The following is a 27,054-nucleotide window of genomic DNA, read 5'->3' as shown; positions in this document are numbered from 1 at the left end:
GGAGCCGAGCGCAGCCGAGCCGGCCACCCGAGTCGGCCCAGCCGAGTCCGCCACATTCCCAGAATCCCGGGCGGCCCCGCCCAGCTCCCGGCTGCGCGTCCCCCTTCCCACGTCGGCGCAACCTAACCCGCGGGCGCGCCCGCCTCGCCCCGCCCCTCCCCGCCCGCGTGACGCCCCGCCCAGCCCGACCGCTAGTCCCACCCCCGCGGCGGGCGCGCGGGCCGCCGCCCACTCCCATTGGCCGCAGCGGCCGCCCGTCGGCGCTGTCCGCTCGCGAGTTAGGTTGTGAGGTGCTGTCGCTCGGTCGCGGCGGCTGCGGTTGGCGGCGGCGGCGGCGGCGGTAGTGGCGGTGGCGGTGCGGGTGGAGGGCGCCCGGGCGGGACCAGCGGCCGAAGGGGACCGGCGCTCGGAGGCGGCCGAGGCGGACCGCCGGCCCGGGGGCCGAGCGCCGAGGGCCGGGCGGGCGCGGCCGGGGCGGCTCGGGACCAGGGCCGGGCCGGCCGGGGGGCGGCGGCGGGGGCGGCCGGCGAGCGGCCGGGGCCGGGACGATGACTCTGGAGTCCATGATGGCGTGTTGCCTGAGCGATGAGGTGAAGGAGTCCAAGCGGATCAACGCCGAGATCGAGAAGCAGCTGCGGCGGGACAAGCGCGACGCCCGGCGCGAGCTCAAGCTGCTGCTGCTCGGTGAGTGGGGCCGGGGCCTGCGGGGTCCCGGCCAGCGATGCGCGTGCCGGCTGACGGGCGGGCTGGGCAGCCCTGCGTGCTGTCTAGGGCGGGGTCGACCCCCGGGGGGTCAGCGCCTTACCCACCTGTGCTGTCCGCTGCGGGCCCAGGTCTGTGGTCAGCGCCTGCCCACCTGTGCTTTCTTCTGCGGGCCCGGGTCTGGGGTCAGCGCCTGGCCACCTGTGCTGTCCGCTGCGATCCCGGATCTGGGGTCAGCGCCTACTCACCTGTGCTGTCTGCTATGGGCCGGGTCTGGGGTCAGTGCCTACCCACCTGTGCTTTCTGCTGCTGGTCCGGGTCTGGCGTCAGCGCCTACCCACCTGTGCAGGGCCCGAGTCTGGGGTCAGACCCTACTTACCTGTGCTGTCCGTCTCTGGGCCAGCCCATCCCTTCCGCATGTGCTGTCTAGTTGAGCCCCAGACGTCAGAGGGGCCTGCCTCTGCCTCTCTTGTCCACATCAACGCCCTGGACCCTCTGGGTGTGCCTGTGCCAGTGCTGCCCATGGCAGGTCCCCAGTCCCTGCAGGGCCAGCCCCTGCCTCAACTACCCAGCTGGGGTCCTTTGGGCCCTTTGGGATCAGTTTTGTCTTGGCTATTCACCTCCGATCCCTGCAGGGACAGCTTCTGCTTCCAGGTCTGGCCCCCAGAACCCTCGAGGGTCTGCCCCTTCTCATGAGACCAGCCCCCTCCCTGCACTGGGCTGGCCCCTGTCCCTACCCCGCCAGGTGTGCCCCCTTGCTGACCCTAGCATCTGTTTGGGACCAGACCTTTGGGCTGTAATCCATCAGACGCACCCTTGCTTCCTGGGATCCCTTCTCGACTCTTCCCACCAGGTGGAGCCCTGTTCCCTGCACACAGGGCCTGTCCTCCTCCACACACCACACCACCATCGCCCCCCTTCCCCTCAGGTGGGTCCCCACCTCCCTTTCCTCTGCCGGGAAGACCTGTGTCCCTTCCTTCCCCAGTGGAGTATAGCCCATAGGGGAGAAGACAGCCTTTCCTCTCTTTCTGGGGCCGGGGTGGGTGGAGCCCCTGAAGGAACCTGGGCAGCTTTTCAGAACTGGCCAACTCCTTGACCCCTCTCCTTAGTCCTAGTGGGAGCCTAGGTCCTCCTCCCCATCCTGAGGGAGACCCCTCTCCCAGTCTCCGTCTCCCCGTGGCACACCTGTTGCAGGGACCTGGTCGGCCTGGTGGTTGACACAGTGTTGTCACCCCAAATAAGGGCTGTTGGAGGACTTACCTCTGCAGTCAAAGGTAAGAAGTGGCACCTTCGAGGACAGCGTGGTGCAGGCTGGCTTTTGCCAGTAGAGCTAGACTTTATTCCAAGGTGTGTTTGGAAGTTATGGCACGTTAATGTTACCAGGCCGAGGGCCTTACTTGGGGGCTGCGTGCGCTTCCGCCTGCCCTGAGTACACCCAGGCTCTGAACTGACCTGGGGTTCCAGGATGTGGGTTGGCGGCCTATACTCCTGCACCCTCGCTGGACCTGGGCCGAGGAGTCTTGCAGCAGATCAGAGTGTGTCCAGGGTCAGGACGGGGCGTCTGCACCCGCCCAGGAAGCTGTTAAGTCCTAGGCACGGGGGCAGATAGGAGGATGAGCGCCTGCAGGTCCAAGGTGAAGGTTAATGACCCCAGGAGGGCGGCTGTAAATGTGGGGCAGAAGTCCAGGGAATCTGCTGCGAGGGTGGGGTGGGGGGTGGTGATGCTGAACAGCAGCCCCGCCCACTCGACACCAGAAGCCCCAGGTCCTGACAACCACAGGTGTCCCTGGACATTGGCCCCGGGTCCCCTGAGAGCAGGGTCACCCCCGTTTGTGTTATTGGAATCAGCTCTGCACTGTGTCAGTACACAGAGCTCAATGTGTGTGACAGGGCTGGTGGTGATAGGTGTAGGTTGTTTTGTCATGTGTCTGGATGCTTAAAAAGGGACTGTTCTTGTTTGTATGGTCCAAAGCCACATATGTGCTTGTACTGAACACTCAGTATGTCTGCGAATGTGGGTGATGATTCGGTTTGGTTGGTCTTGTTACTCCTGGCCGCGTCCTTGTGGACAGTTGTCTGTGGTGGGGAACAGGCGACCCTGAGGTGTGGGGGGGCACTGCAGAGGGTAGACTGAGGTCCCCGTGGCTCAGCCTCACTCTCCCGCTTTGCAAGAGAGACCCCAGGCCCAGGTAGAAGCTCCTCGCGGGTGTCCCTGGCAGGCTGGCCGGCTTTCACTTCCTGGGATCCTTCTTGGGGCAAGTGCGGAGACCCATGGAGGAGACCCCTTAGGGCGGGTTTCTGCTCCTCAGAGCAGGTTTCCCTAGAGAGCTGAGGCCTGCCGCGGGAAGCGTCGCTCTGGGAGCTGAGCAACAGAGCGGCTCCGGGATTTCTAAATAAAGCAGGGCGGTCAGTTCCACAGGCTTCCTGTCCGGCCCGCAGCGGTGGAAAGGCCCGGAATCCGGCCCGGGGTGTGGTGGCCCCAGCGGGAAGGGTGTGACTGCCCCGCTTTGAGGCACGAGTGGAACGTGGCCGTGGCTATTGGCGGTGGCCTTGTGTGTCCTCCATGGACCCCGAGAGCTGGACGCCCCTTGGGCCTCTGGGCCACTCCTTGCAGCCACCCCTCTCAACCCACCCCAGAGTGTGTCTTAGGGGCTTAAGAGCTAAGTAGGCGCTGTCCCTGGAGGTGCGGGAGCCTGGACCCACTTTTAGGACGCCTCTCTGTGCCCTGTGTGCTGCGTGGGAGGGCGGGACTCTCCCTTCCCAGGGCCCCCAAGCTGTCTCCAGGCTTGTCCCTGGGCCCGGACTCCTGTACACAGACGAGTCCCAGCCTCCAGGAGCCTCGGCTGAGCTGCTGAGAGCCCCGAGGAAGTGCTCCGCTCGGATGTTTAACCACAGGAGGTTTCACTTTCTGATTTTTGTGGTGGAGCCCTGCTCCCTGCTGCTCCCCGTGGTCACTGCTGCTCTGGAGCTGGGGGCTGGGCATTTGGAAGCGGCTGCAGTGGGGACCCCTGGCAGGAGGGAGGGGAGCCCACTTATCCCTCCTCTGCCCAACAGGGTCTTGGGGGCAAAGCCCAGCCCTACGTGGGCGGGTCTGGCCTGGGCTGAGCCTGGGTGCGGGAGCCCAGGGCAGTGGTGTCTTTGGTCCCCGCAGGGCTCCTCTCCTATCAGGACAGGGAGCCATGGTTCTGTTGGCCTGGTGTCCATGGTGGGACACCATGGTGTCCAGGGCGTCTCCGTGGGCTTTGGGGGTGCCCATGTGCAGGGGTATTTTTTTGGTGGAACTCCAGCTTCTCAGCACTGGGACCCTGGCCTCAGGCTTGCCGGCTACAGGAGTTTGTGCCCCCATGCCCCAGCCCCTCTGTCTCCCAGGTGGCCGTGGTCTCTCCTCAGCAGGGCACCTGGCCAGTTGCTGCCAAGGTGTCCCCATTGTTCCCCTCACGACGTGCCCCCTCTAGGCGCTGCCACCCCTCAGCCAGCACAGAGCCCTGCAGGCCTCTGAGATGTTTTCTGGGTGACTCTGCTCAGTTGAACACAGTTCCTCCAGGCAGGTGGAATGGGGATGCCTGGGTGCCCCAGCTTGGGCGTCCTCACATCTCTCCTGTATGTGAGGCTTCCTGTTCAGAGGCCCGTTGCCACTGCTGGTGGCCCTCTGCTCCGGGGCATGGATAGACGGTGACTCAGGACAGCCCACGGTTCCTACCTGCCTGAGGCCTCCCGCAAGCGGGCGTGGAGGGCCTCCTGCCATGTCTGTCTGTTGGGGTTTAAGACTGTGATGCCTGCGAGGTGCTGAGCCAGTGCTAGGCGCTATCTCCTCCTTACCTGACGCTTTGCCCAAGTGCCCCTGGGAGGGGGTTTTGGTCCCCGGTGCCTCCTGAGCCTTGGTTTCTCTTCTGTGAAAGGACAGTGTCCCACTGATTGCAGGGCTATGGGGGGGTCAGGTGGAGTGATATGTCAGATGGGAAACACCCTCTGCACCCATTTCCATTCACAGCGTTGCACTGGCCGGTGTCCCGCTGCTGTTGTGCAGGCCTCCCTGTCCCTCAAGGAGGTCTCTGGAGCTTGGCCCTCAGAGCCAGGCCCTGTTCTGATCCCAGCCCCCACCATGGAGGTTTGCTCATGGACCTTGATCAGGCCCAGAGCTGGAAGGTCAGAGCCCTCACGGAGGCCGAGGAGGGGGAAGTTTGAATGGGAGGTGAGTTGTCCCATCTCTCCTGAGCCTCAGTGGGTAGGCGGGGTGGGGGGACTCACAGCAGGTCTCCTGACTCCTGAGAGTCAGGATTCAGGGAGGACTGCACTGGGACCCAGCATGTGGGGATGAGTAGGGCTGGCCCGGAGGGGTCTGGTGTCCTGCACCTGGAGCCACCTGGGCAGGACGAGGCCCTGCCGGCTTAGCAGCCACTGTGTGGAGGTCAAATAAAGGGGTGAGTCCCAAGGCCCATCCCACGCCCTCCCTCTGGCCATTGTCTGCCTCAAACCCACTGCTGTGGTGTCTTCAAGGCCCTGCGACTGTCCCCCTGGTGCTCCTGCACTCTCTCACTTCCCTGGGTGGCTGACACACAGACCATGGGGAGACGGACTGACATGAAGCCGGAAGCTCTGAGCCTGTTGAGGTCTGACAGTTACCAGCTGTGTGACCTCAGTGAAGCTGCGGGACCTCTCTGTGCCTCAGCCTGCTCACCTGTCCAATGGGAGGTGGGGTGGTAGACTTACCAGTGAATGAATGAATGATGAATGAATGAATGAATGAATAGGCCAGTGGGGACAAGGGGGTGCGTGCAGGCGCTGTCCTCGACTACATATATGAGGAGTCTGCGCTTTCTTTGTCCTCGCATGAGGTTGGAGTCCTTCTTTGATCTTAGACCTGTTGACACAGGATTTCTGGCTGTGTCTTCAGGAGCCCAGATATCTGGTGGTGTTCTCGCCAGGGCTCCTGGGCTCCTGGGCTTCCTGGCTTCACAGGGGTTAGGGACAGCCAGGCGGCAGCCCTGAACCCCAGCTTCTGACGCTGATGTTCTCTTGCTGGATGGTGGCCACCTGCTGCACACAAGAGGCCCCGGGGATGAGGTCAGCCCAGCGCCTCCCTTCTGCCCTCCAAGCCCTGGCCCTGCCCCCAGCTTTCCCATATCAGAGTGGCGGCTGCGGGCTCAGACCCACTTCCTCCTAATCCGAGGTCTTAGATCTTGGCCGACCTGGCAGGCAGGCTGTGGCTTTCTCCCTCCCTCATAAGACAGGCTGCTCTTCTTCCTCTTCTCCAGGCACTCTCCACTGGGCGGCTGGTGATGCCGCTGAGTGTCCAGAGGGCGTCCTGCAGGCTCTGGGCCCGCTGCATCAGGCTGACCCTGCCAGGTCCCACAGCCAGGACCTCCCTCGCCTGGGCTGACCTGGTCTTGGGGTAGCCACTGGGGATGCAGAGGGCCCGGGGTGGGGGTGAGGGGATGGGGGGCGTGTGACAGAGCCGAGACCACGGGTAGGGCCAAGTTATTTTGGTTCATTCAGGGAAAATTTGTGTGGTGCCTTCTGTGGGCCAAGCCTGGGCTGGGGTGTGGGGCTGCAGGTAGACCCTCGCCTTCAGGGAGCCGGCTTCAGCTGGTGGGATGTTGGGGGTGCTGGAGTGCTTCTTGGAAAACATGAATAGGGGTTTCTGTGCAGAGATTTGGGTCAGTGTTTGGATGGGGGAGGGCCCGATGGGTGGTTGAGTCCTCATGTAACGTTGGGCCTGTCCTGTTGGCGGGGGCCAGGGACCCACAGATGCAAGCCTGGGTCTGAGCATGGCCAGAAGGGGAGGGCTGTGGCGTGGGTGCCCTGTGCGTCCCCTCTGCAGGTGTAGGGCTGGAACGAGGCCAGCACAGGTTCTCCACGGTCTTGCTTGTGAGGCCTCGCTCTTCCCCCTGCAGGCAGCTGTTGAAGGGTTTTGAGCTGAAGGGCACAAGTGACCAGATCTTCTGGAGGGACTGACGAAGAGCTGGGGTGAGCTGGAGCTGCCTGGGACACCTGGGCATCAGCCACAGCATACGGGTCCAGCTGTGAGGGCCAGGCGGGCCTTGCGCCCAGAGACTTCTCTGCGCAGATAGACGTTGGGTCGGGTGCACTGGGGCCTGGCTGTTGGCAGCACGTGGGCTGAGTTGGCCCAGGAGACGGGCATCTGGAGGGGACGGCCAGACTGTTTCCTCCCTCCCCCTCCCGGGCACAGTTGTGGCCAAGCTCAGGCCTGTGGACTCCTGTCCCTCGCGCTGCTGCCTTGCTGCGGAGGCTCCACAGGGCCTGGCCCCGAGCACGGCTGACACAACCCTTAACTGGTGGGGCTGTCCCTGGGGGCCTAGCCTCTGTGGCCACCACCTCCCCCCACCCCCTTGCCTTTCTCTGTTCTTCCTGGCAAAGTGACACTGCCACGTCCCACTCTGGGCCCGCCGTGTCCCTTTTACACCTGTTAAATTGAGTTGCTCCCTGAGCTGTGTAGGACTTGGAACAGGCATTGTGACATGATCGCCAGTCAAGGCCATCTCGCCCTGTCACCTCACCAGTGCCTTTTGCTCCTGGCCTGGATCACGGCTCTGTCTTCACAGCGGCTTCTCTGCGCTGGCAGGGTTTGGGCCACGTGCCTTGTCCAGGACCCCCGTGTCTCCAGGGTTGATCGTATTTCCAGCTTCCTTGGGGTCCATCTTCCGTTTCTCGGTTGGGGCGTGTCCCACTGGTGGTGTCTGGGTGGGCCCTCGGCCATCCCCGTTGTCCTCGGCCGCTCTCTGGCCTGCATTCACGGCTCCTTAGTGGTAACTCCCTGCCCGCGGTCCCTGGCTGTGGGTGCAGGCCATGTGCTGGTGTGTGTGACCCTTGGTGCTTGGCACTGCCCTTGAGGGGCGCTGTTGGGGCTGCTCACCCCTTTGGTGCCGGTTCTGAAGATGCTGGCTATGTCTGCCTCAGAGGCAGCTTTCTCTGGTCTCCTGGTGCCCTTGCACTCACGTGGCTCCCTTGCCTGTCCTGCAGTTGAGGGGGCTCAACACAAGGGGCCGCCCTCTCCACCTTGGCTGACCTGCGGCCTGCAGGGGCTTGGGCTTGAGTGGCCACCGTCTGGTGTTTCCAGTGAGAAACCCTTCCAGATGACCAGCAGGGCATGGATCTCTTTACAGTAGAATTTTATCAAAACCAGTGATTCTTACCCTGGCGATCCTGCCCCCAGAGGACCTTGGGCCCTGTCGGGGAACATCCATGGTTGTTTCACTGAGGATAGGGGCATCAAGAGGGTGGGGGCAAGGAGACTGCTTCACAGCCCATAGAACCTGCGATGAGCCCGATAGCAGCAGTGTTGGGAGGACCCTGGTCCAGAGGTGACCGCGCTGGACATGGTACTCCTGTGTGCCACCCCCTCCTGCCCACCCCCACCCTACCCTGTGCAATGAGTGTTCGTGGATCTCTTGGGGAGGTGTGGGGTCATCCTCTCCTGCTCCAGAACTGGGGTGCCTTCGTGGGAGTGGGCAACTGGCCCTGGTTGATGCTGTGCAGAGATAGGAAGGGGAGAGGTGGCATAGGGGTAGTCACCACTTGGAGACAGAACCAGAGTTGGGTTTGTTTATTACAAACCCAAGGACTGAGGGCCTTTATGGATATCCTAGAAGGGGCGGCTGCATGAGGCTCCTGCTTTGTCCAGCTTGAGACTTGGGTCTCCCCAGGGGACCGCCTGCAGTCAGTTATTCAGACGCAGGTGGAGGGTCTCCTGCTGCAGGACAACGTGGTCATTGCGGGGCACTCAGAACCTGTCTCTTCTCCAGGAACCCCCCTGAACAAGGAGGCGGGCAGCAGATACCTGAGAGAGACCCCCGCAGGCATGGTGATAGGTCCCAGTGAAGGGGGGCTCCTGCCCCCTGCCCATGTCACCGGTGGCCGTGAGCCCCACAGTGTGTGGAGAGCATGCAGCCCAGGCCCCCGAGTCGGGGTTGGGGATACAGGCCACTCAGGGTGAGGAGGATGAGCCTGGGCAGGTGGGCTGGGGTGAGTCAGGGGGATTCTAAGTCCCCAAAAGGGGGCCCTGGGCCTTCGGTCCATGGGTGAGTGGGACCTGCATTTGTTATCAAGTAGGGATTGAGGCGGTGCATCCTTAGGATGTAGAGTTCTCTCCTGCTGTGCAGTAAAGTCACCCTGTAACTTAGTAGCTGAAAACCATAGGCAGGTTCTGAGGAGAGGGTTCTGGCATGGCCCCTCACATGGCTCCTGTCTATGTGGGCCCCTGCGGAGCTATCCCCTAGCCCCTGAGAGTCCCAGAGAGACCAGGGAGCCCAGTGCCTTCTGGGACTGTCTCGCAGTGCCAGGCTGTCCTTGGTCTGGCTCTCTGGATTGGGAAGGGGGATCAGGCTCCGGCTCTGCAAGGGAGGTGTCACAGAGACGCCTGGACACATTGCAATGTAAAATTGGTGTGGCTATACTTGGGGGTGAATGAAAGTGGGGAAATGGGTTTGCCACTTAGAGGTGACAGGGCAGTGAGGGGCTGAAGCAGGAGAGGCCTGGGGAGCACTGGTGCCCGTGGGGCCGGGTGGGGCTGGCGCTGGCACGCTGTGCACTGGTTAAAGAAGCGGAGGATGAAGAGGCCCCCGGGGTCCCTCTCAGGGGGGTTGCAGCTGACTCTGATCCCCAGCTCTCAGGAGGTAGAGCCTCTGCGCTCCCCTCCCTGAGGTGCACAGATGCCAAACTCATGCCCCGAAGGAAAGCTGTTCTGGTTGGAAGTCATGGAAGAGGAGCAGCTAGGGATTGGTGGGACGCTGCCATACAAGGGTGCTTGGGACCTAGGAGTGAACCTGCAGCCACCTGCAGTTAAGCAGGTGGTGGCATCTGGGAGACACTTCACTGTTGCAGCCTTTGGTTCCTCGGCTGCGGCCAGAGTTAATTCAGACCCCAGTCGCTGCAGGTGCAGCTGCCGCTCCCCTCCTGTCCCTGCCCACATCATCGTCCTGACCTCTTAAGAGGCTCCGTTCCCTGGCTCCCCGCGTAGATGTGGGTGTGCAGGGGAGGATGCCTGATTCTAGGGGCAGCAGCAGGCCAGGCCAGGCATGTCCCCGCCTCGCCCCCACGTGGGTGGGGCTCCCCATGGGCGGGCACAGGGAACACAGGGCTGGGGTCTCACTGGGCCGTTTGCAGGCACGGGCGAGAGCGGGAAGAGCACGTTCATCAAGCAGATGCGCATCATCCACGGGGCGGGCTACTCAGAGGAGGACAAGCGGGGCTTCACCAAACTGGTGTACCAGAACATCTTCACCGCCATGCAGGCCATGATCCGCGCCATGGAAACGCTGAAGATCCTCTACAAGTACGAGCAGAACAAGGTGAGGCGGTGCTGCTCGCGTCCTGCAGCAGTTCACAGCCTGTCCTGCAGGCCTTCCGCGTGCGGAGTCGGACCTTTGGGACCCCAGAGAGTGGCATTTCCTCTTACTTTCTTTTGTAACAGCTTTATTGAGAACATTTACATATGAGGTCATCCACTTAAAGTGTGCATTTCACTCATTTTTAACATATTCACGGCATTGTGCAACCATTATCTCTATTTCCAAAACATTCTTATCATACCAGAAAGAAACCGTGTCCCCATCAGCAGTCACCCATCACCCCCCACCCCCTCCAGCCTCCTGCCCCAGCCCCTGACAACCAGGAACCCCCCTCTTTGTCTGTGGATTGGCCTGTTGTGGACGTTTCCCATCGGTGGCGTCACACCCTGTGTGTCGTTGTGTGTCTGCTTTTCTCACTGAGCGTCATGTTTTCGGGGTCCGTCCACACGGTAGCGAGTGTCAGGGCTTCTCTCTGTGGCTGAGTCATGCTCTGTGTGTGGATGGACCACAGTTGTTTATCATCATCCGTCAAGGGACATGAGGTTGTCTCTACTTTCTGGCTCTTGCGGACACGCCACTGGGACGTTCGTGTGCAAGTTTCTGTTGTGTGCGCATCCTCGTTCTCCTGGGTGTGTCCCCGGCAGTGGAGTGTGGAGTCCAGGGTCCCTGTTGGTCTGCCCTCTGGAGCGGCTGCCCCCTGCTGGCCGAGCGGTGTTCTCCTACTTGTGCGTCACAGCCGTCTCTTGCTGGCCTCCTCCCTTGGCTTTCCTTTTGTGGATCTGTTTTCAGGGGCTCCTCATTCAACCCCAGGAGTTGCCCAGGCTGACAGTGGCACCAGAGTCCACATATGTCCCATAGGGTTTATTTACATTAATCCCTTCACTTTGAGGCTTCAGACAGCCAGTTCACCAGATGTTGGCATCTTTCTGCCTTGATGCCCGCTGTTATCAGGGACCCTAGAAGCCCAGTGATGGGTTGGGGGCCTGGCCGGCCTGGCTGTGGGGTCAAGTGTGGGGGCCTGCTGGAGCCTCTCGCCCTCTGATTTGTAAGATCACTTCCACTCAAGGCCCCTCCAAGTCCACCTTTGGTCATGAAATCCAGCAGAGTGTGGAACAGGGATCAGCGGATAGAGGCCTGTCTCTAAATGGCAGCTTTCTCGGCACAGGCCACGCCTGCTCGCTTACCTGTCATTCATGGCAGGGACAGTGTGGCTGTAGGAACAGACCTCTGGTCCCTGATCTCCGTGCATCCACAGTCAGGCAGGTTTTCTGGGGCTGGAGTTGCTTCTCCAGGCCTAAGCTGAGAAGTGGGAGGGGCTGAAGGATTGGCTGTAGGGGAAACTGGAGGCTGGGTGCCACAACTGGGAGGGCAAGGGTTTGGGTTCCAGAGCCCAGGCTGGGGCCCCCTCACTCCCTGTTTGGGGTCCACCCCACTGTGTCTCCTCCCCAGTCACTCAGCTGACTGTGACTGGACCACCCTGAGCACAGGGCTGAAGGGGAAGGGGGGTCTCCTGAGAGCCCTCTGCCCCATGTTGTGTGTGTGTGCACACCAGTGTGTACATGTGTATATGTGCACACATGTGTGGCTCTCTGGGCAGCAGTTCTTGAGGAGCAGGTCTCTTAAGCCCTGTACTCCAGGGTCTGTGGAGGCTCCATCCTGGAGGCGTGAGTCATCGGGCCGCTCCGATGAACCCAGCCTCCACTCCGTGGTAGGTGGCTCTGGCCCCCAGCCCCGTCCCAGCTGCACACAGAGTACCTAGCCCTTCAGAGACCCTGAGGGTTTCCAGAGCCATATGCCCGGAAACGGGGCAGATTCTTCCCAGGTCAGAGCAGCTCTCTGTGCTTTGGTTTCCTCTCCTGTGACCTGGGAATGTGGGAGCTCTGCAGTGTTTGTTCCTCCGTCCTGTTCAGAGCCTACTGTCCCCTCCTTTGGGGCACTGAGGCATGTGGCATTCCTGCTCCTGGGAGCCGCTTCTGTCCTGAGTTTTGCTTTGGGGATCCGGGCCTGGGGAACGGTCACTGCCTGTCACTTTGCTGTGATTTGTGTTCATGGGAAATGGAAGTTGATGGTTCTGAGTCGGCCACTGGCGCCGTGTGTCCCCCCTGCCTACCTCTCCCCCTGCAGGCCAACGCACTCCTGATCCGGGAGGTGGATGTGGAAAAGGTGACGACCTTCGAGCACCGGTACGTGAGCGCCATCAAGACCCTGTGGAACGACCCCGGCATCCAGGAGTGCTATGACCGCCGGCGCGAGTACCAGCTCTCGGACTCCGCCAAGTAGTGAGTGGGGCCGGGGCGTGCTGAAGGCTGGGAAAGGGGATGTGGGGGTGTGGATGGGTGGGGGGTGTGAGTACCAGCTCTTGGACCTCACCAAGTAGTGAGTGGGGCTAGGGCAGTGCCTGGGGCCAGCGGAGGGGAGTGGACAAGGTGTTGGGTGACGCCATCTGCACGCTGCTCTTCAGCTGGGACGTGGACAAGTCACCCAGGGAGGCGGGCATCTGCGGGGGTTTCTGTTGTCTCTGCCCCTTTTCTGTGTAGCTAAAACTGTTCCAAAGGAGTAGGCCTGGTTTTGAAAAGCTACCCCTCCAGCCTACAGTCTGTCTTGGAACTCCTGCTCCATCCCCAGCCCTGATAGCTGGCCCCCAGAGCCGACGGGGCTCATCCCACGCCTTCCCTGCAGCCTCATTTTGTCCCTGTCCGTTCTGTCCCAAGTACTTGGGCTGCTTCGGCCCCTCCCAGCCACTCAGGGGCCCAGGGCAGTCGAAGGAGACCCCAGGGGTGGCGGGAGGCCCCTCGAAGCCTGCCTGAGCCCACCCCCCACTGTGTTGCAGCTACCTGACGGACGTGGACCGCATTGCCACCTCAGGCTACCTGCCCACCCAGCAGGACGTGCTGCGGGTGCGCGTGCCCACCACGGGCATCATCGAATACCCCTTCGACCTGGAGAACATCATCTTCAGGTGCCTGGGCCCCGGGGGGGCGCCAGCGAGGGGTTGTTATCTGGGCCTGTCCCCAGGTTTCCCAGGGAGCCAGGGCCTCATGGCGTTCAGGGGCTAAACGGAGGCGGCCTGGGGAGCATGGCTTCAGACGGAGGAGGATGCGGGTTCCTGCAGGTGGGTGGGGGGTCTGGAGTCCGGGCCAGAGCAGGGGTGCTCTGGGCAGTGGAACGACCTGAAGGCCCCTCAGTAACCCTGTCCTGCAGGCTGTGTGGCCAGAGTGGACTCAGGGCTGTCCCCAAGGACAGGCCCTGCCACTCCATGAGATCATAGCTTGTCCAGAGCTGCCAAGTGGCAAAGCCAAGTGTGTCTCCTGGGACATCCATAACAGATGACCACAGATGGGCAACTTAAACCATAGAAATGTGTCCTCTCCCAGCTCTGCAGACCAGCTGTCTGGGGTCAAGGTGGCAGCAGGGCTGGGACCCCCAAGGGCGTGGGAGTCATCTGTCCCATCCCTCCTGGCTCTGGTGGTGCTGGCATTCCCTGGCTCATAGCCACATCGCTCTGTCTCCCTGTCGTTATCATGTGGTTCCTTCCCATGTCTGTGCCCATATTTCCCTCTTACGGTGACACCGCCAGTGTCTGGGTTCAGGGCCCTGCTCTGGGGTGACTGTGTCCTAATGGTGATGCCTGCAGGGACCCCGCTCCCAGATGAGGCTGTACAACTGCAACCAGGGCCCAGGCTCCGGGCGAGGGGAGTCTGCTCTGGCTGCGAGCCCTCCCTCCCTGCCACCGCCTCACAGGGTCCCCTCTGCTGGGCAAGCCCACCCCAGGTGGGGGCCCAGAGATAATGCTGCTGGCAGGTGCTAACCTGCATCTGGAAGTGCCAGCCAACTCAGTCAGGTTAACCTTGAGGTGCCCTCTGGCTAGAGACCCAACTCTGCCCCCTGGGACCCTACTGCTCAGGCTAAGGCTCCTGGGACAGAGAGAGAGCCTCGGGTCCCCCTGCCTGCCCCCTTCGCCCTTTTTCACCCATAAGAGCCCCTGATGATTCCCTCAGGCCCTCAGAAGTTGCAGGCATCACCCCACCCATGCCTGAGGGTACATTTTCTGGTGAGAGTTCAGCATTTTGGTCTCTTTCAGATTTTTGATAGAGTCTGGGATGGCAGAGGCCCGCAGGGCACAGACGGGGCCTGTGGCGAGCCTCCTCCCAAACCCCACATCCCGGGTATTCATCACACCGCCTCATTTTGGCCCCCACCTCGCACCTGCTGTGCCCTTTGTCTGGAGCTGCTCCCTGGCCCTTCCCCACCTTCTCAGGCCGCTGTCCTTCTCACTGTCCGCTTTAAAAGTAGTGTTTCCTCGTCATAGAAAACTTAGGAAACTCACAAGTAGGAAGAGAGACCTCTCACCGGTCACAGCATGTCCCCGTCTCCTCACCCCGCCGGTATCAGCATCAGTGTCCCTGAGCCTCTGCAGAGAAGTAGCGGGCTAGCTCTTGCTGTGGCCGGGAATTCCAGTGTTTGATGGTCTCTGCTGCCTGTGACAGATGACTGAGGGACAGGCTCCGATGCCATCAGGGGGTCTTCGTGGCTCTGGCCAATGCAGCTGTCCTGAGGGAGGCTGGGTTTGCTGCAGGGGCAGTGTCTTCTGCAACCCAGTACTGAACCTGTGTGCCCCGCTGTGCAGGATGGTGGATGTGGGGGGCCAGAGGTCCGAGCGGAGGAAGTGGATTCACTGCTTTGAGAACGTGACGTCCATCATGTTCCTTGTGGCCCTTAGTGAGTACGACCAAGTGCTGGTGGAATCGGACAACGAGGTGAGGCCCGCGCTGAACCTGGGGATGTGGGCCACAGGCCCTTTTGGGGGGCCTGATGCCAACTTACCACCCTCCCCGCAGAACCGCATGGAGGAGAGCAAGGCGCTGTTCCGGACCATCGTCACCTACCCCTGGTTCCAGAACTCATCCGTCATCCTCTTCCTCAACAAGAAGGACCTGCTGGAGGACAAGATCCTCCACTCCCACCTGGTGGACTACTTCCCGGAGTTCGACGGTGAGGCGCCCTGCCAGCCATCCCTTACCCTCTCTGGGCCTCGGTGTCCTGGTCTGTGGCGCAGGGCAGGTGCTTCCAGAGGCTGTAGAGAGGCCGCAGCACAGTTAGTGTGGCTAAGCTTCGCGGGTGCCTCCTGGGACCCTAGAGGGTGGGAGACCTTGGTGTCCCCCAGGGGAGTGTCTGTGGGAGGGGGTGCCCTGCGGTCACTGCTCGCTGGTTTGTCCCCTGCCTCCCCAGGCTTGGGCACTGGGAGGTGGGGGGCACTAGAGATGCAGGTGGACCTGGGACCATCCCCACCTCCCACCTGGGGATCCCTGGGGATCCCTGGAGGTCTGGGGAGTGGTCAGAGCTCCACCACTCCCACCTTGGCTGGTGGCAGGGAAGGAAGGAGCATCACAGATGTTCCAGGACATGTCCCCCAAGGTGCTGCCTATGGAGCCAGGAGGCCGGGTGGGGCCAGAAATGTGGGCTGTGGGCTGGGGTGGGTGGTGGGTGAGCACAGGAGGCTCTGGGGGGTGGGGGCCAGGGATGTAGCTGGAGGTGCGTTATTGACACGTGCCCTAGTGTGGGGTGTGCTGTGGGCCGAATCCACAGAGGTGAGGCAGGAGTGAGGGAGGTGGGGAGAGGAGGTGGGTGATGAGTGAGGGGTTAGGTGAGGGGGGCTGACCCCAGGCCAGGACAGGGACCTCTTCCCAGAGCCTCCCCCACCCCAGCTCAACCCGCCCTGCCCCGCCCCTCCCAGGCCCCCAGCGGGACGCGCAGGCTGCCCGGGAGTTCATCCTGAAGATGTTCGTGGACCTAAACCCCGACAGCGACAAGATCATCTACTCGCACTTCACCTGCGCCACCGACACAGAGAACATCCGTTTCGTCTTCGCTGCTGTCAAGGACACCATCCTGCAGCTCAACCTGAAGGAGTACAACCTGGTGTGACCGGGACTCCCGCCAGCCGCCTGCCGGTCGCCAGTCGCCCCACGAGTCGGGGTTTCATATTTTTAAACAAATGGTTTTTATTTCACAGTTATCAGGGGACGTACACCTCTCTTCCTACACACCTCGTGCACCTTCTCGTCTTTGTCAGTGGCAGAGGCCGCCTTTTTCTGGCCTTGACTTGTGGCTTGCTTTTTTCTAAAAAAAAAAAAAAACACAAAAAAAACAGAAAAAAAAAAAGAACCCACAGCAGACAGGCAGAGAGGAGACCGGGCACCAGCGGTGCCGGGTCACAGGACACGGCCGGTTTCCCCTTGATCTCGGAGCCGCGGAGACGCAGTGGCTGGGCTTCTCTTTCTTCCCGTGTTAAGTTATTGACACCCTCACCACAGTCGCCCTGTTTCTGCGCCGGACTCCAAGAAGTGGGGGTGGGTGGCGCCCCCCGCTGCCCGCCCTGGGAAGTGCCTAACCATTTTTTTTTCTTTCTTTTTTTTTTTTGAAGAAACAAAACTGCAGCCCAGGGCCTCTGGCCGTCCTGCCTTTGGTGGGAGCCCGGGGTGGGAGCCCAGGTGCGTTGGGTTCTCTGGTCAGGGTGGGGGTGGGGGGCTTCCAGCACCTGTGCTCCCCCTGGGAGCACTCCTGGGCTCCAGTGCCAATCCCAACACCGAGGGGCCCACAGGGACCCAGAGTCGCTCTTTATTTTGTTGTATTTTGTGGCCATTTCGGAAACAGTGGGGGTGCGGTGGGGACTTTTTCAGAATCTTCTCAGGTCTGTCCCCGGGAAGCAGAGAGAGAGGGAGGGTCGCCCTGGCAGGTCCATGGCCATCAGGGCGGTGCCCACTGCCCTGTGCATTGCCCAGAACCAAGACCTTGGGCTCGTGGCAGCCGGAGGTGGGCCCTCGGCCTGGTCACAGCCACGGCCATGGCCAGGCACAGAGGCGCCTCCCAGAGGGCCTGAGGGTCGGTTTCTGGGGAAAGGCATGGACCAGGGGCTGCGGTGGTTGGTTTTGTGTGCTTGACTTCTTGCACCAAGGTGCGGAGAGTGGCCCACTGGTGGGGCTCGCACCTGCCCAGCACACCTGAGCCCTAAACCTGAGCACTTGGGCGGCCCTGGATCCCTGCAGAGGAATGAATGATGGGAGAAAGCAAACCAGCTCTGCCCAGCCGGGTCCCGGTCCAGCCCCACCGTGGCAGCCCACCCCCACCCCACCCCTGCACTCCTGATAGGCGGGGCCCGGGGTGGGGTGGGGGTACACTTCCTGGCCTGTTCTACCCTGGTGTCTTCACCGGAAGGGCCCTCTTTTGTGCCATGTGTCCACGTGTGGGGTTTGTACCCTAACCCTGATGTGTACCGAGGGGTGGGGTGGGGGTGGGGGACAGGTGGTGCCGCTGGCTGTGGGCTCCCGCGGTCCCACATCACACAGGGAACTGGATTGGGCTCTTGAGGGGGAGGCGGGGTGGGCGACGTGCACCCAGAGTATTAACTTCCCGAGAGGTCAGCGTGCCAATATCCCAGGGCAGGCCTGGCCCCGCAGTGCCAAACCTCCCCATCCGGCCCACTGGCACCCCACCAACTTGGCCCCACCTCCGCGCCGGGAGAATGGGGTGGCAGGTTTCAGGCCCTCCTCGCCCCCAGTATGAACTTCACCTCTGCGGCGCATCCTTGAGTGCCAGCCCCCACCCCCATGTCACATCACCCAGCAGAACTGCCCTCCGAGTGCCAACGCCCCAGTGGCGTGAGGAGCCCTGCAGCCGGCGGGGGCAACTTCACCTGCTTGTATATTAAACAATCCTGATTTCAGACAATTTAAATCTTAATCTATTTAAAAAAGAATATTATATAAAGATGCTGTTTTTAAACCTTTTGTCATTTGAGATGCATGTATCTTCCGTGCGGGCTGAGGGGCGGGTGGTCAGCTCAGTGCCGGCCTCTGGGGGCTGCTGGAGCCGCCCATGTTCAGGCAGTGCGTCCGCATTGGGGCCCACACCCCTTAATCCAGAGAAAGCTGGTGGAAATTGACTTTTCATACCTTTCTCCTGAAATGAATTCTGTTTTAAATTGGAATAAATTTTGTTCCTAAACACGTGGCCCCCCTCTGGCTTATTTTCTGTTGCTGGCTGGGGGCGGGGTGCGGGGAGGTACAGCAGAGGAACCCTGAGGCCCCCAGGGTGTCACTGGATTCCCATGCGGCTGGGAGGGGTCTTGTCACCTTCAGGTTGGGGTCTCAGCTCGGGAACCACAGCCCGGCTGCCTGGGGTGTGCCTCCTTCCCTGGGCCCAGCTGGCCATTCACTGTCACGGATGCTCTTGGAAGTGTGTGCCCCTCCCCTAACCCAGTTGTGTAAACCAAGATGTTGGGCCAGTAATCTTCCCATCTCTCAGTCTTTTTTGCTTTAAAAATTTTTTAAATACATATATTGTGGTAAATACACATATAACTTACCATCTTTACAATTTTTAAAATCAGATTTTATTTGTGTTGCAATGGGTCATTAGCAATAGGTCATGTTATGAGATCAGGTCGTGCATGCATGCCTAGTGTGCTTGACTCTGCAAGCCTATGGACTATAGCCCACCAGGCTCCTCTGTCCATGGGATTTTCCAGGCAAGAATACTGGAGTGGGTTGCCATTTCCTCCTTCAGGGGATCTTCCCGACCCAAGGATTGAACCTGCATCTCCTGTATTGGCAGGCAGATTCTTTACTACCAAGCTACCTGGGAAGCCTCTCCTCACCATTTTTAAATGTGCAATTCAGTGACATTAATTTCATTCATAATGTTGTGCAACTAGCAGCACTAACGGTCTCCAAAACCTTTTTATGACTTCAAACAGAAACTCCTTTCTTGTTAAGCAATAACTCCCCAACTCTTCCCCAGCCCCCGCCACCGTATTTTCTATGGAGTCTATAGGGATCTCCTGTGAGTGGAATCGGAGTTTGTCCTTCTGTGTGTAGCTTCTCTCACTGCACATCATGTCCTCCAGGTTCATCCATGGTGTAGCAGGTGTCAGAACCTCCTTCCTCTTTAAGGCTGAGTCATTCCAATGGTGGGCCACACCGTGTTTATCCATCATCTGTCTGTTGGTGGACACTAGGCATATTCCGCCTCTGACTGCCATGAATCATGCCTCTGTGAACACCAGTGTGCAGGTGCCTCTTTGAGACGGCTTTCCATCTTACTGGGTGTAAAGAGAAGTGGAACTGCTGGGTCACACCGTGATGCTAGTCAACCATTTGAGGAATCACCAGACTGTTTCCACAGCAGCTACTTTATTTTCATGTTCCCACCAGCCGTTCACCCGATTCCCACTTCTCCACATCGTCCTCCAGTTTTATTTACTCACTCATCAGCGGAATGGAAATGCCTAGAAGACCTGTGTGTGCCAGGCACTGTCCTGGGCACTGTGTATACAGGGAGGAGAAGAGTGTTTATCACCACGACTCACTCTGTGAACTGACAGCCAGGAAAAGAGGCATGGGGAGCAACAGGGGCCACTTCAGACAGGCTGTTCAGGAAAGGCCTTTCTGAGAAGGTGGCATATGAATAATATGCTGGGAGATGTGAAGGGATCTGTGTTTGTGCTTAGTTGCTCAGTGTGTCCAACTCTGCGAGTCCATGGACTGTAACCCGCTAGTCTTCTCTGTCCATGGGAATTCTCCAGGCAAGAATACTGGAGTGGGATGCATGTCCTTCTTCAGGGGAACTTCCTGACTCAGGAATCAAACCGGGGTCTCCTGCATTGCAGGCGGATTCTTTACCAGCGGAGCTACCTGGGAAGTCCCAGTGAAGGACTTTCCAGGCAAAAGGCACAGCCCAGTGCAAAGGCCCTGGGGCAGGACTGTGCCTGACTGCTGGAAGAACAGCGAGGAGGCCTGCTTGCAGCAGAGTAAGGAGGGAAACAGAAGGAGGAAGGGAAGGCAGGGAGGGCACAGGCAGCTCGTGCAGGGGCTCGTGGGCCAAGGGAGGAACTGGGCTCTTACCCCGAGGGAGGTGGGACCCTGGAGGGCTGCGGGCAGAGGAGGGGAGAGGCCTGATTTAGTGCTCAGGCGCGCCCTCTGGTGGCTATTGCGCGGAGGAGAGACTGAGGGGATGAGGGCGGAACCCGGAACTTGGATGGAGGGGACCTCTCTAGACCAGGCAGGACATGATGGAGGCAGAGGAAAGGAGTGGGATTTGGGACGTGGGGGCCGAGAGGGGGCCCGCAGACGCTGCCGGCGCACCTGGCTGTCATGCCTTCCTCCGCCGGCAGGTGCCGCTCGCCGGCTTTCCGCGCCTGCCAGCCCGCCACCTGCGGGCTCCAACGCGCACCTGCGGGGAATGTCCTCTCCACATCCCCGTTCCAACAGGGAAACTGAGCAGCTGGGCCCTTGCCCTGACGGCAGGCGGTGCCCCCGGGCCCGGGCACTAGCAAAGTGAAAACGCAGGGTCCTTACAAAACCAGGAGGCTTTCAAGACGGAAAACCTTTGGACCACCCACCTACGCAGGTGGCCACGGAGGGGTTCCGGGTGCTTTCTTCTTTTGGCTGTGGTGAATCCTGCTGCGGTGGACTTGGGTAAGAAGGACCTGGTGCAGACCCTGCTCTGGATACATCGCAGAAGTGGAATCAAATCTGTGATTCATCAGCTAATAAAGGGAGAGGGCGGGGCTTTGTAGCCCAGGCTTGGGATAACCCTGGTTGGGGGGTGTGTGTGGCCAACGCAATGGCCAGGGAGGGACCCTGCTGTGGTCTCTCATCATCTGAGGAGCGCCAGGTACTTTGAAGCTATGTGAACATCCTCATTAAACAAAAAGGACTTATTTTTAAGATGTTTTTAATAAAGAATCTTCATAGGATTTGTTACAATACTGCTTCTGTTTTTTGTTTTTTGGCCAGGAGGCACATAGGATCTTAGCTCCCCGGCCAAGGATCAAACCTGCACCCCCTCCACTGGAACGCAAAATCTTGACCACTGGACTTCTAGAGGACATTTTTAATATTAAACGAACAGCACTTGAAGGGAGTGGTTTGTTTCTAAAGAAAGGAGAGACTATGCATTTATAGCATTCAGTTCAGTTCAGTTCAGTTGCTCAGTCGTGTCCGACTCTTTGCGACCCCATGAATTGCAGCACGCCAGGCCTCCCTGTCCATCACCAACTCGTAGAGTTCACTCAAACTCACGTCCATCGAGTCGGTGATGCCATCCAGCCATCTCATCCTCTGTCATCCCCTTCTCCTCCTGCCCCCAATCCCTCCCAGCATCAGAATCTTTTCCAATGAGTCAACTCTTTGCATGAGGTGGCCAAAGTACTGGTGTTGCAGCTTTAGCGTCATTCCTTCCAAAGAACACCCAGGGCTGATCTCCTTTAGAATGGACTGCTTGGATCTCCTTGAAGTCCAAGGGACTCTCAAGAGTCTTCTCCAACACCACAGTTCAAAAGCATCAATTCTTCAGCGCTCAGCTTTCTTCACAGTCCAACTCTCACATCCATACATGACTACTGGAAAAACTATAGCATTGACTAGATGGACCTTTGTTGGCAAAGTAATGTCTCTCTTATTAGTACACAGTATTATTAGTATTATTGATCCCCATACATCTACAATTCTTCCATGATACTTAAAGCAAATGGAAACTCTTATTGGTCACTATGATGATTTGAATAGATAGCTTTATAAAGACCTAACAATGCTGAGATAAAGTATTCATTTGTCAGAGTATTCTATGAAAATAAAAAGTCACCTAGAAAAAAAAAAGAAAGGAGAGACTTTTGGGTGGGATACATTTAGATCTAGAAAAACTCACCAGAGGGAGCGGGGGTGTACATTGGTGCATGCACTTTGGCGAGAGAAGTCATATCTGGGAATGTAAGCCAGGTGTAAGCTGGCAGGTCCACAATTGGGCATTTACTTACAGAGAGTCATACATAGGTCTTCAGAAAGGCACACCCCAATGGCCACAGCCACCCCTCTCATTACAGCCCCAAATGTGATGAGAACTTTAAAAAAATATATATTTATTCATTTATTTGGCTGCACCAGGTCTTAGCTCGACACGAATAGATGACTAGCCCAGCATGGTGGTAACAGTTAATAACACTGTATTGGGACTCCCCTGGGGGTCCAGTGGTTAAGACTCTGAGCTCCCAATGCAGGGAGCATGTGTTCAGTCCCTAGTCTGGGAACTAGATCCCATGTGCCACACGACAGGGTGGCCAAAAACCCACACAAAACTGTATTGTACTTTGAAAATGGCTGAGAGAGTCGGTCTTAAAAGTTCTCATCACAGGACTTCCCTGCTGGTCCAGTGGTTAAGACTCTCAGCTCCCAATGCAGGGGGCCCAGGTTTGATCCCTGGTCAGGGAACTAGATCCCACATGCTGCAGCTAAGACCTGGTGCAGCCAAATAAATGAATAAATATATATATTTTTTAAAGTTCTCATCACAAGAAAAATAACCACTCCATGTGCCAATGAATGCTAACTAGAGTTACTGTGGTAACCATTTCACAATATATACAAATGCAGAATAATTATGTTGTACAGCTGAAGTGCATATGTTATATATCAATTATAGCTCACTTTAAAAAAATATATATATATATAGAAAATGCTGACTAAAAGGATATATACATGGATGATGGGATGTTCACCCAACGGTATAGTCTATAGAAGTGAGAATTAGTGAATTTCAACCACAGGTAATCATATGATTTATGACACAAACAAAGTGTTGAGTGATAGATAATTTGCAGAATGTTCAAAAATGACAGAAAAAGAACACAATTTTTAGAGTGGCTTAATACGATTGTAAATAAAGAAAGCAAAGAAGTATAGAGGGACATTACAAAAGGGAATCACAAGACAATCAGCTCAGCAATAGGACATAGTAATCCTAAATGTGTCTGCATGAAATAGATGAAGCAAAATATGATATGGCTGAAAGGAAAAGCAGAGAAAGTCACAGTTACACTTCAAAACTTCTACAGTCATCTCTTGGTGATCGGCAAAATAAGCAGACAAGATATTAGCAAGAATAGAGATCTAAACAATACCACCAACCAGACACAAAAATATGGTGAAATGATTTGGGACAAAGATACAAAGGCAGTTCAACAGAGAAAGGACTGTCTTTTCAGCAAATGGTGCTGGAAAAATGGGATATCCTATGCAGAAACAAACAAAACAAATAAAAAAAACCCTCTACCTAAACAAAAAGGAACACAAGATGGATCATAGGTCTAAATGTGAAATGTAAAACAATAAAACTCTAGAAGAAAACAGAGAACTTCTTGGGACTCCCCTGGTGGTCCACTGGCTAAGACTCTGTGCTCCCAGTGCAGGGCGCCCAGGTTCAAGCCCTAGTCAGGGAACTGATTCCATGTGCTACCACTAAGAGTTCACATGCCACAGCTAAAAACAGATTCAGTGTGCGCAGCTAAGGCCCACCACAGCCGAATACACAAATAAAGGAACACGTGTATACCTGTGGAGGAGTCATGTTGATATATGGCAAAACCAATACAATATTGTAAAGTTAAAAAATAAAATAAATTAATAAAAAAAAAGAAATAATAGGGCCCCTGTTTCAGACACGACTGAGCGACTAAACACACACACACACAATAGAGAACTTCTCTGTGGCCTTAGGTCTGGCAAAGGGTTCTTCATGACAGCACATGACCTATGAAGGGGGGAAAAACTGATAAACTGAGCATCATCAAAGTGAAGCACCAAGGACACAGCTAAGTGAATGAAAAGCCAACCCACAAGCTGAAAAAACAATTTCAAATCCCATACCCCATAAAATGACTTGTATCCAGAATATATAAAGAATTCTCAAGACATAATAATAGGGGAAAAAGCCCACTAAAAGAAATGGCAAAATATTTGAACAGACGCTTCACCAAAAAAGATTCATGGATGGCACATGAATACACGCAAAGATGTGCAACATTGTTAGCTGATCAGGGAGACAGATTAAAATCCACAATGAGGTGCCACTACATGCATCTTTGCTGTTGTTCAGTTGCTCAGTCGTGTCCGACTCTTCGTGACTCTGTGGACTTCAGCATGCCAGGCTTCCCTGTTCTTCACGGTCTCCCAGAGCTTCCTCAAACTCAGGTCCATTGAATCGGTGATGCCATTCAACCATCTGATCCTCTGTCTTCCCCCTCTCCTCCTGCCTTCAATCTTTCCCAGCATCAAGGTCTTTTCTAATGAGTCGGCTCTTCGCATCAGGTGGCCAAAATATTGGAGCTTCAGTTTCAGCGTCAATACTTCTAATGAATACTCAGGATTGATTTCCTTTAGGATTGACTGGTTTGATCTCCTCGCAGGGAGACTCTCAAGAGTCTACTCCAACACCACACACAGCTCAAAAGCATCAATTCTTTGGCATTCAGCTTTCTTTATGGTCCAACTCTCACATCCATACATGACTAGTGGAAAAACCATAGCTTTGACTATATGGACCTTTGTTGGCAAAGTAATATCTCTGCTTTTTAATATGCTGTTGAGGTTGGTCATAGCTTTTCTTCCAAGGAGCAAGGGTCTTTTAATTTTGTGGCTGCAGTCACTATCTGCAGTGATTTTGGAGTCCAAGAAAATAAAGCATCTTAGAATGGCTAAAATTAAAAAAAAAAAAATAGGACAATACCCAGTGCTGATGAAGATGTGGAAAAACAGGAACTCTCAGGTGTTGGCGGTGGGGATGAAAAACAGCATAGCCACGTTGGAAAACCAGCCATTTCTTACAAAGTTACATGTACAATTACCCTATAACTCAAGCAGCCTGCTTCTAAGAATTTATCCTAGAGAAATAAACACTGATGATATTTATATGTTTATAGCAACACTGCTCATTATCGCCCTGAACTGGGAGCAACTCAGATGGCCCTGTACAGGTGAACGGATAAAGGGTGATGAGCCCACGCAAAGGAACAGTACTGGACAGTCCAAAGGGAGGGGCTCCTGACACAGCCAAAGGCATGGACAGGTCTCAGATGCTAAGTGAAAGAAGCTAATCTCAAAAGCTACACAATGTATGTTTCTGTTTGTATGACATTCTCAAAAAGATTTTTACAAAAACGGGGACTTCCCTGGTGGTCCAATGGCTAAGATGCGCTCCCAATGCAGGGGGCCTGGGTTTGATCCCTGGTCAGGGGAGTAGATCCCACATTCTGTAACTATGACCCTGGTACAGCCAAATAAATAAAAATAAATTGAAAGGTTCAAAAAACCATAGCAACAAAAAAGCAGATCCACGGTTTCCAGGGGTGAGGGCTTGGGTGAGGGTCTGGCTACAAAGCAGTATCTGGAGGAGGTTCTTCAGGTAGCAGAACCATGTTCTGTCAACTGTACATTTGTTAAAACTTAGAACCCTGCACCAAAGAAAGTGCCTACCAAGCCACATAAATTGAAAAAATGAAAAACAAAATAAATCTTGTAACCAAAAGGTACCCCCCAAACACAGAAGTACCATAGAAATCGCTGTAGTGCTGATTACCTGGCCAGAGGAGGGGGTGGGAGGTTGTTCATGTTTGAAAGAGCATGTGGGGGCCCTCGTGGGGCTGATGACACCCTGAATCTTGGCCGGGGTGGGGATCACGTGGGTGTTGGTTTCACAAGAAATAATTAGATTAATATATGTTGATGTTTTCTGTGTTTTCCATGTGTGTTTGCATTTAAAGAATTATTATTATTTATATTAATATTATTTGGCAGCCCCGTGGTATCTTAGTTCCCTAACTGGGGTCCAAAACCCACCATCCTCTGCTTTGGAAATGTGGAGTCTTAACCACTGAACCACCAGGGAAGTCCATATTTGTGTGTATGCATAGAGCTCACCCTGTTTTTCCTGCATCAACTAATAGGTGACAGGCATCCCGGCTGGAAGGGAGGAAGCAACCCTTTCCTGTTTGGGGAACTGAGAAGATTTGCTGTGAGGCTAGAGAAATTCACAGAGTCTGGGCCCTGGAGCAAAAGGAACCAAGGCACTGCTTGTTTTTTCTCAGGTCAGCGGGAGCCAAGGAAGGCATCAGATCAGTGCCTACCGCGCTAGCCCCATGTCACGTGCTGAAGGCCCGGTATCCTTTGGGAAATAGTCAGCCGGGTGGCCCCAGGGACTCCCCGCCTCGCCCCACCATCTGCTCTCCATCCCGTGACTCAGCCTGGCTTCTCAATTTTGCCAAGCTGGTCATCTCTGTTCTCTCCACCCAGCTCTGCACGGCCCAGACTTATTTCTGTTTTTCTTCACCTGCCTGGGAGCGGGAAGTTACCCAGACCTCGGGGCCCCGGGGAGCATCCCCTCCCCACGGCCATCCGGTCCGGGGGCGGGGACAAGGGTGGGCAGGGCAGCGCCTGCCGGGCCCCAGTGACCCAAGGGGGCCCCTATCGAACTTCCCATCTGCCAGTCGTTATGAATCAACAGCAAGAAAACCACACCGGTCGCGGCTAGGGCGTGGTAGAGGGAGACGGTTGCGGCTGTGTGTCCCAAGTGCAACACACACCCTCTCTGGGTCTCACCAGCACCTTTGGGAGGGGCCCGGAGGCTGCAGGATTCTGTGTTTCTCTGGGGAGAGGGGTGTTTGGGAACTTTCTAGAAGTGTCTAGAACCTCTCCCAGAGCGTTCTGCTCCCAAACACAGCAAAGTTCTTACTGGATTGGAGGCAATCAGTGGGGGACCAGCCAAAATTCACCCTCTGGTCCCCCTCTACTTCTGGAGACCTGGGCATGGTGACTTCTTGGCTTTTTTGGGAGCAGCTTCCACTCCTGAGATTCTATGGCCAGGCTCCTGTCCAGTTTCTCGTCCTGGTCCCAAAGGTCCTCTCGTCAGAGTAACCTTCTTTGGCTCCCCCTGCCCCACGTTTCAAGCCACAGATGAGCCCCGCTACATCTCCCATCCCCTCCCTGGGCTTTATTTTCCTCTCACACACACTTTATCACCATCTGATAGGCTTGGATATACATATATTTAGGATATTTCTTTGTCTGTCAAGGGTATCCCACAGGGAGGTAGGGGGGCGTTTGACGTTTCAGTCCCATCTTTGCGTAGACTGCCTGCCACGTAGGAGGCACCACATACAAGTTTGCAGGGAGAATGAATGGCCCTGGCTCTAAAGCTGCCGATTCTGCATTGAAAC

The 27,054-nt window shown here is 56.8% G+C and overlaps 1 protein-coding gene across 1 annotated transcript; it reads left to right on the top strand.

Moving 5' to 3' along the window:
- The first annotated feature begins 311 nt into the window (after nucleotides 1-311).
- Nucleotides 312-18,020, top strand: GNA11 (G protein subunit alpha 11). Its single transcript, NM_174322.5, has 7 exons — nucleotides 312-684; nucleotides 9,826-10,010; nucleotides 12,135-12,289; nucleotides 12,841-12,969; nucleotides 14,638-14,767; nucleotides 14,849-15,002; nucleotides 15,745-18,020. Exons 1-7 carry the CDS (start codon nucleotides 549-551, stop codon nucleotides 15,933-15,935), a joined length of 1,080 nt encoding a protein of 359 aa, NP_776747.2. The 5' UTR covers nucleotides 312-548; the 3' UTR covers nucleotides 15,936-18,020.
- Nucleotides 18,021-27,054: the final 9,034 nt, after the last annotated feature.

This window comes from Bos taurus, chromosome 7 (assembly GCF_002263795.3).
Source record: "Bos taurus isolate L1 Dominette 01449 registration number 42190680 breed Hereford chromosome 7, ARS-UCD2.0, whole genome shotgun sequence".
NCBI classification, from domain to species: Eukaryota; Metazoa; Chordata; class Mammalia; order Artiodactyla; family Bovidae; genus Bos; species Bos taurus.
Note: the sequence above shows the minus strand (reverse complement) of the source record. Positions and strands in the feature narration are given on the sequence as shown.

Coding starts and splice junctions, on each gene's coding strand:
- GNA11 (NM_174322.5), top strand. CDS start 549: ATGACTCTGGAGTCCATGATGGCGTGTTGCCTGAGCGATGAGGTGAAG. Junction 10,011..12,134: donor ACAAGTACGAGCAGAACAAG/GTGAGGCGGTGC, acceptor CTCCCCCTGCAG/GCCAACGCACTCCTGATCCG. Junction 15,003..15,744: donor CTACTTCCCGGAGTTCGACG/GTGAGGCGCCCT, acceptor CGCCCCTCCCAG/GCCCCCAGCGGGACGCGCAG.